The sequence below is a fragment of the Mus caroli genome, chromosome 11 (genome assembly GCF_900094665.2).
Source record: "Mus caroli chromosome 11, CAROLI_EIJ_v1.1, whole genome shotgun sequence".
Classification (NCBI taxonomy): domain Eukaryota; kingdom Metazoa; phylum Chordata; class Mammalia; order Rodentia; family Muridae; genus Mus; species Mus caroli.
In genome coordinates, this window is record NC_034580.1 from 7,805,645 (window position 1) to 7,819,101 (window position 13,457).

The following is a 13,457-nucleotide window of genomic DNA, read 5'->3' on the forward strand; positions in this document are numbered from 1 at the left end:
TGTGTGTGTGTGTGTGTGTGTGTGTTTGTCGTATGGTGGCATCCCACATAGAAAAAGTGGTAGGAACAAAGACAGAATGGATCTACGATCCCCTCTTTAAGAGATGGCTGGTCCTGGGGGCATTTCATAATTCAACCCTGCCCTGAAATGGCCTAACTTCAATACTGTCGCATTTTCCACCTAGTGTCTGCACATGGATTTTGAGTAACACTAGCATGCAGGCTACTTCACTGCACATCAACTAAAGTTGGCACATCTCTGGGGTCCAGAAGGTATGAAAAACAGCTTCTACAATTGCCAACCCTCCATCCTGAAGTCAGACTGGCATAAGAAAGAACAGTTTAACAAGGTTTATTCATAAACTTGTCCCTGAGGAAATAAAGCATTATTATTATTATAGAATAGAATTATTCTGGAATTAGCCATCATTAGTTATCTAGGCCAAGTCAACAATAATACAATTAATCAGTACTTATTACCTATATTACTCAATTAATACTTATGGATTCTGAATGTACTTTCCATAGTTATGAACTTGTTTTGCCTATTGCAGAGCAAATGACTAAGAAGATTATTATATATTAAAATTAAGTAATTAGAATTAAGGTTATTCTATTTCCCTCATTATAAATGCAACTAAGGGTATGGTTGTTAATTTATTATTAAGTGACTATATTATCAGAGCCCAATTTCATGCAGCAATATTGTTAATTCATTTATGTTTTTCCATCAGGTAATTATGAGTGATAATCTTTCCAGCATTCTAGTATTCTGTTTGTTAAGAAGTAAGACAATTCCACTTCCCTCTGACCAGTGTTCACATGAGTCAGCCTTCAACCTTTAATGTGCCTTTCTTTTTCTCAAAATTTATTTTTAATTTTCTCTTACAATATATTTTGGTCATACTCTTTCCCCTCCCTGAACTCTTTCCATATTTCCCCTCCACCACCTCAGTTCATATTTTCTCTCTCTTAAAAAATAATAACTGGGCCTACTTCAGAATCCATTGCTCTATGCATCATGTTCAGTTGTGGGTTTTCTCTAAGAGTCTCTATTTATTGTAAAGAGAAGCTTGTTGGAAGAGGCTTAATGGGTACACTAATGTATTAGTATAAGGGGAATACTATACTATGTTAGGAATTAAGCTAGCATAGCAAAGAAGTAGTAGAGAGTTCTCTTATGACCTACCTTACTAGGCCCAGATATTTGGCCAGGTTTTAGTACCACACACTTTTCTTCCTGATGACTTAATGTAAGCCTTAAATCCAACCAAAAAGCTGATGTTTTCCACAAACATGTGAGTTCTGCTATTGCAAGCTTATGGATATCTTGCCATGTTGGTCATTGTTGTGGTGCATAAATGACACTGCTGGGAAGGACTGTAAATTGTCCTCCACCCATTGGCAGCTTGCATTATAGTTTCTGGTACTATGGAAGCTACATCTCAGGAAGGAGGCTTTTAGATACCTGAATCCAGTGTCTAAGTTTGGTGGCTTCAGCAAAAGGGCTCAGCCTCGGCCTCTGAGAGGCAAGCAAGAGTTACACCAATAATCTGTATTGTTTTGTCACTTGGATTACCACAATGACCCATTTGATGATGAGGTGGGGTTTTTTTGTTTTGTTTTGTTAGTCTTTTTTTGTGTGTGTGTGGGAAACAATGAAAGCCCAAGTGGCACAATACAGAAACTAATAGATCCTGGGTAGCCCAGCCCAAATGAATACATTTACAGCCCAGCTCCTGCATCTATAGCTCAGGGAACATCATGGAAGAGGAGACAAGCATTATGGACCAAAAGTACCAGTTAGTCAGCTGTGAGGCAGCTGACAACTGACAGAAGATGGGAAATTAGCTTTTCTCAGGAATGAGCCTTCTAACTGTATCTGATACAAAATGGTCAGAGCTGAGACCATATACACACAAACAACAAAAAGAGACTAAGCTGTTATATACCTACAGATTATATAACAGTAATCAAAAAGAGGCTATCAATTTGAAAGCGAGCAGGTGAACATAGGATGGTGAGAGAGAAGGGACATAGATGAGATGGAGATGGAGGGAGGAAAGAAAGGGAAGTGATGTGATTGTATTTTAAAATTAAAAACAAAAAGCACACCTGTGCACATGCATGGGCTCATACATATACAAGTCTATGTGCATGTGCGTGTGTGTGTGTGTGTGTGTGTGTGTGTGTGTGTGTGTGTGTGCGCACACACATACACACACTACAGCAAAAGAAACAAGAAGTCCATTTTATGTTGACCAACTGTTCCTGAGTGGCCTACCTGGGGCTGTGGTTGACACCCAGGGCTGTGGTTGGTTCATGTGTCATTCCACTGAAGAAAAGATTTTTTTTCCATTCCCAGCAGTTATCAGTTGCAAACACTTTGCTTGGTGTAGGACTTTTGTGTCCACTTCCCCTTCTCTTTGCTGGGATTGTGTCTGGTTTGAAGCTGTGCAAATCTTGTACATGTTGTGAATCTATGTAAGTTCTCATGTGCATCAGTCCTGTTATGCTTGGGAAAAGCTATTTTCTTGGTGTTGTCCATCACCTCTGGCTCTTCCAATCTTTCTACCTCCTGTTCTGCACAGATGCTTTAGCCTTGAAAGAGAAAAGAAGACACAGACATCCCATTTAGCTGTATATTGCTTGTGAGCCACTCTAACAATCTCTTTCTTGATAGATTCAGACCACTGAACACTCATTGTGATAACTGCTGTTTCATTTATATCTACCATATTTGTTACTCTTTTCTATTTGTTGCTTTTATTCCTGCTTTTTTTTACTTTAGTTCTGCACTTTGTGATTTCACCTGAGCATTTTATGGTTCCAGAGAGTATCTGTTTCCCTCCCTTTTCTTTGCATATTTCATCAGTTACAGTAAAGTTTGCAATATGTATTTACTAAGATATTATATAATGATGAAAGGTGTTGATTTTTAAAAATGAGAAAACAGCCTTCAAACAACTTATTTTCTTATAAATCGAACATAAAACTCGGTGAAGGGAAATGTTATAAAAATTCAGATGAAATATCTGAGTCTCTTGCCATGCTTGGAATTTCAATACTCAAAATACTAGAACAGACACATATAGCCAAGAGGAAACCAGTGAAAAGAGAGCACTAGAGCATCAGCCACTTACTCACTATCTCTCGCTTTGTTCATGTCATTCAATAGCAACAGAACACACATTTCCTTTTTCTCAAGAACATCTGGAATATTTGCTAAGCCAAACCAAGTTATAGACCATGCAACACATTTTTAAAAGTTTAAAAGATAGAAAACTATACTGTATGCACACTTAGATCACATTGAAATTAGATTAGCTGTCTCTAACAGAAAAACAGCAAAAACAAACAACCCAAATACTTGGAGATTTTACAGCATACATTAAGACTGGAGTACTAGGTAAATTCCAAAGAGAAATGTAATAATATTTCATTTAAGTAACGATGAAAACAAAAGTCTGAGAGACAGCAAAGTTGAGAAGGGAATTTGTAAGATTAAATGCATTTGAAAAGAATTTTAAATAAACAAATCAAAATTACTAGAAAAGGGAGCTGGAGAGATGGTGCAGTGGGTAAAAGCACTGACTGCTCTTCCAGAGATCCTTAGTTCAATTCCAGCAATCTTATGGTAACTCACAACCATCTGTAATAAGATCTGATACTCTCTTCTGGTGTGTCTAAAGAGAGCAACAGTGTACTCACATAAATAAAATAAATCTTTTTTTAAAATTTAGCAGGAAAAAAAATGAGTCTATCAAAATGTAGTGCTGAAACAACACATTATATTCAGGATAAGAAGATAAAATCTAAATGTCCCAATTTACACAAAATTAATTTAAATGGATAACATACTTAAGTGTAAATCAATTATAACATTTTCATGAAATAACAGGGTTAAGTTGTCAAAATACAGAATTCCTGGTGAATTTTCAAACAGTACATTAATGTGAATGGCCAAGATGAACATGGCAGCACATGCCACCCAGCAAACTGAGCACTGAAAGAACAGAGGCAGGAGAATTGTGAATTTGCTGACTGTCTGAGTTATACAAAAGAGAAAAATTGTGCATTCTATTTTGTTCAAATATAAGTTGTTACTCTGTGAAAGTAAAAAAAAAATAGGAGTACAAGATACAGGATTGAAGAAACCATGTTTGGTAAAGGAACAGTACCTGGGATAGGGAGGAGCACAGAAGCACAAGAGAATGATGGTCATCACCAGGCACTAAAGAAACAAGCATTCAAATGTGGGCACATGCTACTTCTGTCTCAGAATGGCTTGATCTTTGGTGTAACAAAACCAAAGTCTCTTAAGATGCAAATAAATAGGGCACTGGTGTGGTGTAAAATTTAATGTCTCTTTAGGAAACAGTTCTGTATGCCCTTAATCCAAACTGAGTGGTGTCTTTAACAAGATGGCCCTACCATCTAATCATGCTGGACAACCAAGAGAAATGGGAATGGCTTGTGTTGTTTTGGGTGTTGCTGAGGATGCACTGACTAATAACTTATAGGGAAGTATCCTATGTCTGGCACTTGAGATTTTCATTTAGTAGTCCAAATCTTCTGGAAGCAGGCTGGTGCATCCAAAAAACCTCACTGACAAAGAAACTCTCCCTTCTGGCTAGCTTAAGAGTACTAGAAGGTACTGTGTGTAGGCTTTCAGGGAAGAAAAGTCATCAACAATCTCAACCAGGGCTGAACCATGCAAGTGACATTACTGACCTGACCTGATGGTTATGGGGATTACCAACCACTTTCTGACTGGAGATGAGGACTGCTTCACAGAAGGTATTATAATAATAATAATAAGCCTGCTCAAAAGCCTATAACTAGAGAAATTATAGATCCTTAGTGGGGACTTGTTATGTTAAATGGTCATAAGTGTCAATCTGCCTTCTAAATATTTGTTTATATGTATAGATTTGTATTGCTCTCAACTTTAGTCACAGATTTAACTTTTTGTGATGGGTAGTATTTACCACAGGGACATGTTATATGGCCACAGCAGCAAGTATAAATAATCCTGAGAGGCCACTTGTAGATGAACCATCTATATTAACCTGCCCCCTCCTCACCAAAGGCTCAGGAAGATTATAGAAAAATGGTTAGAAAGAATGCAAGAGCTGACAGATGAGGAGGCTAGGTATGAAATACCACTGGACATGCCATAACTGCTGCCCATCAACTCTCTGATGCTTTGGTTACCTATACATGTCCTGCAAAGGATCAAACCTGTCAAAATTCCAGCCAGAACAGGAAACCATTCCCCAAGACTGAACCTTTGGCTATTGATTGTTGTTGAAGGAGAAAAAGTCACTCTTCTTTGTGGAAATGGCCACTGACAAGTTTCCCATGCCTCGGTGGATGATAGCATACCCATAACATATGGGTACGCATGTGATTACTAATAACGAAAAAGAGGACATGAAGTTGGGATGATGGTAGAGTGAGGGACCCCAAAGGGTTGGAAGAAGGTAATGGTGGATGAAATTAAAATACATTGTACAAATGTATGAAATTTTAAAGAAATAAATACAAATACAGTACAATAATAATAAATACAAATAAATACAAACACAAATATTCTTAAACAAAAAAGAAACAATTCTAGTTGGCAGTTTCTTATGAGAACTAAATATGCAACTATCATACAGGCATGCAATTTTTCTTTGTTGTATTTACCTTAAAGATATGAAAACTCATTTGCACAAGGCATATACAGCAATGTTTATAGATCTTTGCATACAAGTCCCAAAAACTGGCGAGGAAGGTGTATTAGTCAGTGTTTTCTAGAATCATAGAACTTATGAAATGTCTTTATATATTAAGGTAAATTATTGGAATGACTTACAGTCTACAATCCAACTAACCCAGCAATTGGCATCTGTGAGTGAGAAGTCCAAGAGTAGTTACTCAGTTTCACAAGGCTGGGTGTTTCAACTGGTCTTCTGTGTAAGCAGGAATTCTGAAGAAGTAGGTTCCAATTATGTATAAGCAGGCAAAGTAGAACCAGCCCTTCTTTTTTCCATTGTCCTTATGTAGGCTTCTACCAGAAGATTGGGCCAAGCTAACAGTGTGTATCATCATGCCAGGATTTGGAACTGGCTCTGTCCCAGGCTGGCCTTGAACTCAAAGATCTGCTTGCCTCTGTTTCTGGGCTTAAAGGTGTGTACTACCTTGCCTGGGCCTAAGCTTTCCATAGCCACTCTGCCTCAAGATCTGGGTCATAGGTATACCCTTCATTTCCGGATTGTAGTTCATTCTAGAAATAGTCAAATTGACAACCAAGAGTAGCCATCACAACCCATCCCTTGTCAATCTGACATAAATTATATCTCATATCCAAATGAAACAACAATCAGGTCATAAATACTCATACAATCGCAAATGGATTGTAAATTTAGAATAGGTCAATGTCCCTTGAGAAACTTCCTTTTAGTATCGCAAATTAAATAGCCATTGATATTCTCTTAATTGATGTTAAAGAAATTGGGGGGGGAGCCCAAATATCTATACAAATGTGTTCTTAAAACAGAAGCACTCACGCCACTTATAATCCTTGTTTCTGCAACTGATCATGTGGCCTTAGATGGTATTTATAGCTGCCTTCCTCTACTACCCATTATGTATTTCCTACACCCTCTGTAAGCACCTCAGCAGGTCTTGGCTCTTTTCCTGGACGAGTAACCTCCACCATCATTCCTGTTGGGTCTGTGCCCTTTGTCATCCTGCTTGGATTAGGCAGGATTAGCAGTTTCCCATTGACTTTAATCACAGGACATGGTAGTACTAAGAGACACCCTAAAGGATCACCTGCTCTCCAGACATAATCTTTCTTACCTCCATTGTGGAGAGGCAATCCAATTTCCCCCATGGTAATCTGGATCTATCACCCCTCTTAACACTGTTATTCCTTTCTTAGCCTGTTGGTTTAAAGGCATTAGAAGCACAAAATGACCAGAGGGAAGTCTGAGCTTCCAGCTGTATGGAATGTTTGTTGTGGTTCCTGGCAGGAACACTCCCTACTCTAGAACCAAAACTTTTAGGCCAGCATAACTTAGTGTTGAGGCAACAGGAAGCAAAAGCTTTGTTAATGGGTCTGTAGGAGTGATAGTAAGTGGAACTCTTCCTTTTATGCCCCTTGATTCCTGTACTCCTGAATCTTGGTTATGGGAGAAACTGTATCGTATATAGAATGATGATTCAAAGTATATACTGCCTCCTAAAGAGCCCTGCCCCAACCCCTATGCTGCTGCCATCTAGTTGTTTCTGTAATTGTATCTTCAAAGGGCCATTCTATATTTCAATCAGGCCAGCTGCTTCAGGATGGTGGGGAACATTACTGATAAGACAAGTGAATTCCATGACCATGGGCCCACTGTTACACTTCTCTGGTGGTGAAATGGGGTCCTTGGTCAGAAGCAACTCTGTGTGGAATGGCATGGTGGTGGACAAGGCATTCTATAAGTCCATGAATGCTGTTTTTAGTGGAAGCATTACATGCAAGAAAGGCAAATCTATAACCAGAATAAATATCTATTCCAGTAAGAACAAAACGTTGTGCTTTCCCGAGGAAGTGGTCCAACGTAGTCAACCTGCCACCAGGTTGCTGGCTGGCCACATCAAGAAATGGGGCTCTGTAGTGGTTTCTGCTGTTGGCAGATCTGGCACTCAGCAGTAGCTCTAGCAAGGTCAGCCTTGGTGAATGGAAGTCTTTGTGTTCTCAGAAAACACTTTCCGGAAGATTTCACCTCAGTGATTCTGGTCTTTTAATCACTGCTTAATTTCTTAGATCTAGCTAAACAACATCAATTGTCCCAGTAATCCCTTCTATTCTTGGCTCTAAATCCAGAGCCACACGGCTGAAGCTGCCAAGTTCTGCTGTTTGCTGAGGCTGGAACTTATCCCTATATTCTATTACACAATCACTAGCTTTCTGTTCTCCAACTCCTTCACTACCTAAGCTTGGCTGTCATGGAACTTGCTCTGTAGACTGACCTTGAACTCAAGAAATGTGCATGGCTCTGTCTTCTGAATGCTGGATTTAAAGGCAGGGTCTGCCATATCAGGACTTAAGGAACTAACAGGCTCATCTTGAACTCAGAGATGTACTTGCCTCTGTCTCCTGTGTTAAAAGTGTGTACCACATGCCTGGGCCTAAGCTTTTCATGGTGATTATGCTTTAAGATTCAGATCAAAAGCTTGTGGTATCACATGTCAATTTGACACACAATAATTTGTCCAAGTAAAAGCAATAACTACACCATAATTGTATAACTGCAAATACAAACAATAAGCTTAGCTACGTGTGATCTGGTCCTGAGATCACCACTCCCTAATCTGTTTATCTCTTTGAACCCAAGGTTCAGCTCCATTTTACTTCCTGGTATCTATCCCTTTATTGCTTCAACCATACAGTTTGTACTTTTTCTTTTAAGCTTGTTATTCTTGATCAAAACATGTAATACTGAACCACGGGATAAAGTCTAAACTAGGCTTTTTTGAGTCTTCCTTTGTGGTCAATACAATTAATCTAAGTCTTTTTACTTTAGCTGCAGAAAGACTCTTCAGACAAAGCAGCCACGTTCTTCATCAAAATATCACAAAAACAGTTTCTGTGCCACACACTAACATTCTTCTCCTTTGAAAACTCTCGAGTCATGTTCCTACAGTTCAAATAGCCCTCAGCACCTCTGTTTTCAATATTCCTACTAGCATGGACAATTAAGCCCCCTTAAAGCAGTCCACTACTTTCCAAATCCAAAGTCTCCAAGTCTACATTCTTCCAAACAAAAAACATGCTCAAGTCTAAAACAGCAATATGACAGTTTCCATTTCTGTGAAGAGACTACATGACCAAAGTTAAGTCTTATAAAGGACAACATTTAATTGGGGCTGACTTACAGGTTCAGATGTTCAGCCCACTATCATCAAGTCAGGAGCACGGCAGCATCTAGGCAGACATGGGGCTGAAGGAACTGACAATTCTACATCTTAATACAAAAGTAGAATACTGGCTCACACATGGCTGGGGGGGGGGTCTCAAAGCAAGACCATCTGCTGCTGTCAGGAAGGCAATACAGCAGTTGCCCCCAGGAATTAGAAGACTGGAACTCAAGAGAGATGGTAAAGCTGAATTTATAATTTGACCATCATCCCAAAGGGGTAATTGCTGAAAGTTTGAGGTCTCTACAGGAAAGGTAGACTAGTCTAAAGAAGACTAATAAAGGAAAGAAAGGAGGCGAACAAAAGAAGAGACATGATCAAGGGCAGAACTTCAAAATCTAAGCAGAAGACCAGAAAAAGGCAAATGACAGAGAAGGGGCCACATATACTCACATGTGTGCATGTAAGTGTATCGGTGAGTGTGGGTGTGCCCACTCCAAAGACAATACTTAGAAAAATATCCAGCAAAGAAATGTGACTTGTTCCCTCAGAAGTTAATGTAACAGGAAAGGGCCAATGTTATTGCAGGTATCTGTTGGATTGACTTTTAAGTTTCTAGCAAAAGCTTTTTCTATCTGTGATATCCTCACACACTATAACTAAACATATTTGTGTTTGGGGTCATGTTCTGAAAGATTTTAGAAGCAAAGAAATCTGATGAGTGAGATTTCTGAAAAATTGCTATTCAATGTTGGGAGCTTCTATTTAGGTTCAAACATTGTCTAATATTTAACTCTAGTGGGCATTTGTAGGCTTCACAGTTGTAAGTATATGTGTCATAAAATAAAGCTAGTGATAATAAAAATACCATGTGTATTGTGGGAGCACATGTACACCATGTGTATCAATGTGGGTACATGTGTATCACTGTGGAGATCAGATGGAAACTCTCTGGAGATCACTTTTTTCACAGTTTGGCAAATCTAACTCAGGTCATCAGGCTCTTGTTGCAAGTACTTTATGTAGGGAGCCATCTCTGGCCTCAGTAACCATTTAAAGGTAATTTTAAAGTAACTTTAAGGTTATAGTATATACATTTTCTCCTTGCTGTACCCTTCAAACTCTTCCATACACTGACCGCTTGTTCTCTTTCAAATTCATGGCAGTTTTAAAAACAATTAGGTGTATAATTTAACTTATACATGTTTTCTACATGTGTAAGTGCAACCTGCTTTAGTCTGTACAGTATTAGCTATATGTATGTATGTTTTCAGGGTTGACCCTTTGGGATTGGATAAACCAATTGATGTGCTCTTCCCTAGGGAAGGCAACTTCTGCTTCTCTCATCATCTCTTAGTTGTCTGTAGTTCTAAGAACTCCCTTTAAAGACTAGTGTGTCTATTGGTATTATCTCTGTTCAAGTCATGTTTAGTCAGCCATGTTAGTGGGCCTTCATGGATGTAGCTTTTGACATGCCTATAACACATAATATTACAGCAAACTCCCTGGTCCTCTGGATCTTTCAAGCTGTCTATTCCCTCTTCTACAATGACCCCTGAAAACTTAGGTACAGAAGTTGTACTGTAGATTTTTCAGCTGGGACTGTGCTCAATTCTGCAGTCTGATTGCCTGGGTTTTTCTGTAATGATCTCCATCTACTTCAAAGAGGAGTTTCCTTGATGAAAGATAAGAACTATACTTATCTGTGGGTATAAGGACAAATACTTAGAATACTTAGAATATAGTTAGGGATTACTCTGGTTTAGTAACATGGCAGTTGTAAGGTCTCTTCCAAAATCAATGACTTCACTATCCCTGGGTAGTTGGGTAGATTTCCAGTACCAGACATGATTTCCCTTTTATTGAGTGGGCCTTAAGTTCAATTAGAGATCTGTTGCCTAGCACCAAGATATGTCTGCCATTATTGTACCCTAAGGATTATGGTATAATGTTGGTTACTTTCCTTCTTCAGAACGTTACATGGCACCTTCTAATTTACTGTTGCCCTTGGTTGCCCCCAAGAGGTGGACGGTATATGTCTCTTGCTGAATACAGAATGTACTTCAGACACAGAGCCCAAAGGAATTAGAACTGACCTAAGAGTTTTTTTTTCCCCCCTAAGGACCAATCAAGTAATCTTTTATAGTAGCATTAGTTTCAACTCACACTGAAAATATTTTTCCTATTCATTTTCATATCCTTGGTTTAATATTCTGAAATTAAGCAGCAAAGGCACGCCTTTGTGCTCATAAGCTTTTACTTGGCATTGCTAGGAAAGATTACAGTTATTCTTAGTTCTTAAGGACTGTGGAAGACAAACTCTGAGCAGTAACTAGGGCTGTTGCTCTGTGGTTGCCAGGTAAGCATTACCATCACCTATGAACTTACTTCTTTGGCCCCTATCCTTAAAGACTCAGTAACTCTGGGGTTGAAGCTTGCAGCCAGCAGTTGAACAGAAATGCTGATAACTCGGACACCTGATTTTTGAACACGTGTGGGAAAGTTGTGGAATGATAGTTTTCTTGTTTCAATTCCCTGCTAAAACTGCCATGAAGAGTGATCCTAGATTTCTGGTTAGTGGTACTTTTAAAATAATTAACTTTAGTTAAATCTAATGATTACAGACTTGGCTTCTAAAAAAGCCCCCAAAGGAATAGACCACTTATAAAAATAGCAATGTTTTAGTCCTAAAATTTTAAGTAATATTGGTTTCATTTCAGAAAAAAAAAGTTGGTATTTCTGTTTCTTGTTATGGGTTTTCTAACTGTCCTTCATAAGAAGGTGAATGAAACACAGTATAGGGATATTTACCTAATTATATACATTAGTGTACACAATAGTATAAAATATTTCTCTGTATTGCAGGTCCAAACTGCTTTGCAGAAACCGCTGTCATCCCAGCTGGTAGAGAGGTGAAGACTGACGAGTGCACCATATGTCACTGTACTTATGAAGAGGGCACGTGGAGAATTGAACGGCAAGCCATGTGCACGAGACATGAGTGCAGACAAATGTAGACTTCACAATACAGAAACTCTTATGTTTTTCTAGAATATTTTACTAATGTGACATTCTAGATGACTCTGAGAAATATCAATCAAAAACAGAAGACTTTGGATAAGGAGTCAAGGAAAATGGTTGGTACTTTTGTTTTTCTTGGTAACAAATACAGCAAGAGACAGAAATGGATGTATTTCAAACCATCAATAAGAACTCCCTCTCTAAATAAATGTGCTATTTTCACAGTAAGTACACTAAAGTTCACTATTATATATTAAATGTGTTTCTATAATCCCTCTATTAGAGTCTTATATATTAAAAAAATGCTGTTGTCAACCGTCCTCACTGTGTACCGGTATATCTTTGTTAGCCTTCACTGCATCACAAGAGGGTGCTAGTGGTTCCAGGAAACTCACCTGCACATGGAATGCTCTACTCCACAAAAAACTCCAGAAAATAATGAGTGCTTTATATAAAAATCCTGTTCAAATGCTATGTATCTAATGCTTAAAACACAATCTAATTTACACAAACAGACTTATTTTATTAACCCATTTCCCTTAATAGTTTATTCTTAGTCATTTGTAATATGGAGGTATAAAGATTACTAACAGGTACTGTCTCAGTTCTCATAGCAGCCCATAAATAAACACTTATGTGCATTTCATTTTTATCCATGGTACCTATTCTTCTAAGCATGATATCAATTCATTTTCTGAGCAAAAGGAAGGCTGGGATATCTCTGTTAGTGTCCATGGAGCTGGGATGTTATAAAAATGAGGGGAAGGGAGTCTTTGGATTCTCCAGAAAATAGTTAAGAAAAGTCAAATTTCTGAATAAGTTTATGCTTGAAATATAAAATATGCCACAGACATCTCAGGAGTCAGCACAGTGTTCCTATACTGCTAGTTAAGATAGATATCTGTCCTCAGTAATAGACATAGTGAGATGATAAATGGATTGCACATCAAGAGCAGTGTGAGCAAGCCATTCTTTGTCCAGTTATGCTTAAACATCGGAAAATAAAGGCTACTAAGACTCTCCTGCAGACATATATCACCCAAATTATCTTCATTTGAATATAAAATGATAACACTGTCATTAGGTGTTGCTCACTGAAGGAACATGAGTTAGAGAGGCAGTCAGGGTCTTAATATGTGTAAACAAAACTAAAGTAACTATTTGCAAACTTTAAGAACATTTTCCTCCATTTATTTCTTTTCTAAATTTTAAAATTAAGTACCTATCACACGACAAATCTTGTGAAGACAAAGGGAAATTAGGGCTGGTTTGTTTTCTTCATGAGTATCTGTTTCTGTAGCATAACAGGACTACAAAATTACAGTGTAAGATATTATATATAAAGCAAATTAGAGGCTAGAAAGTGAAGATTTCTAAAACACACAATTTATACCCCCAAACCCTGCCAGTAAACAAGGACTTCATTAATTGTTGAATGACAGCCAAGGAAAATCAATGTATTTTCATCATTAAAATGTTAATCATTATATACCTTAACAAATACAAAAATTACCAAGACATTTGCATATGCTTATATTT

At 38.1% G+C, this 13,457-nt stretch overlaps 1 protein-coding gene across 2 annotated transcripts in view; it reads left to right on the forward strand.

Annotated features, from left to right (window-relative positions):
* The window catches only part of Vwc2 (von Willebrand factor C domain containing 2), a 139,293-nt gene extending 126,436 nt beyond the window's left edge, over nucleotides 1-12,857 (forward strand). For both annotated transcript variants that reach the window (XM_021178107.2, XM_029483196.1), the window contains exon 4: nucleotides 11,763-12,857. In XM_021178107.2, the coding sequence (XP_021033766.1) occupies nucleotides 11,763-11,914 (152 nt within the window). In that variant the 3' untranslated portion in view covers nucleotides 11,915-12,857. The remainder of the gene's footprint in view (nucleotides 1-11,762) is intronic.
* The last annotated feature ends 600 nt before the right edge of the window (nucleotides 12,858-13,457 follow it).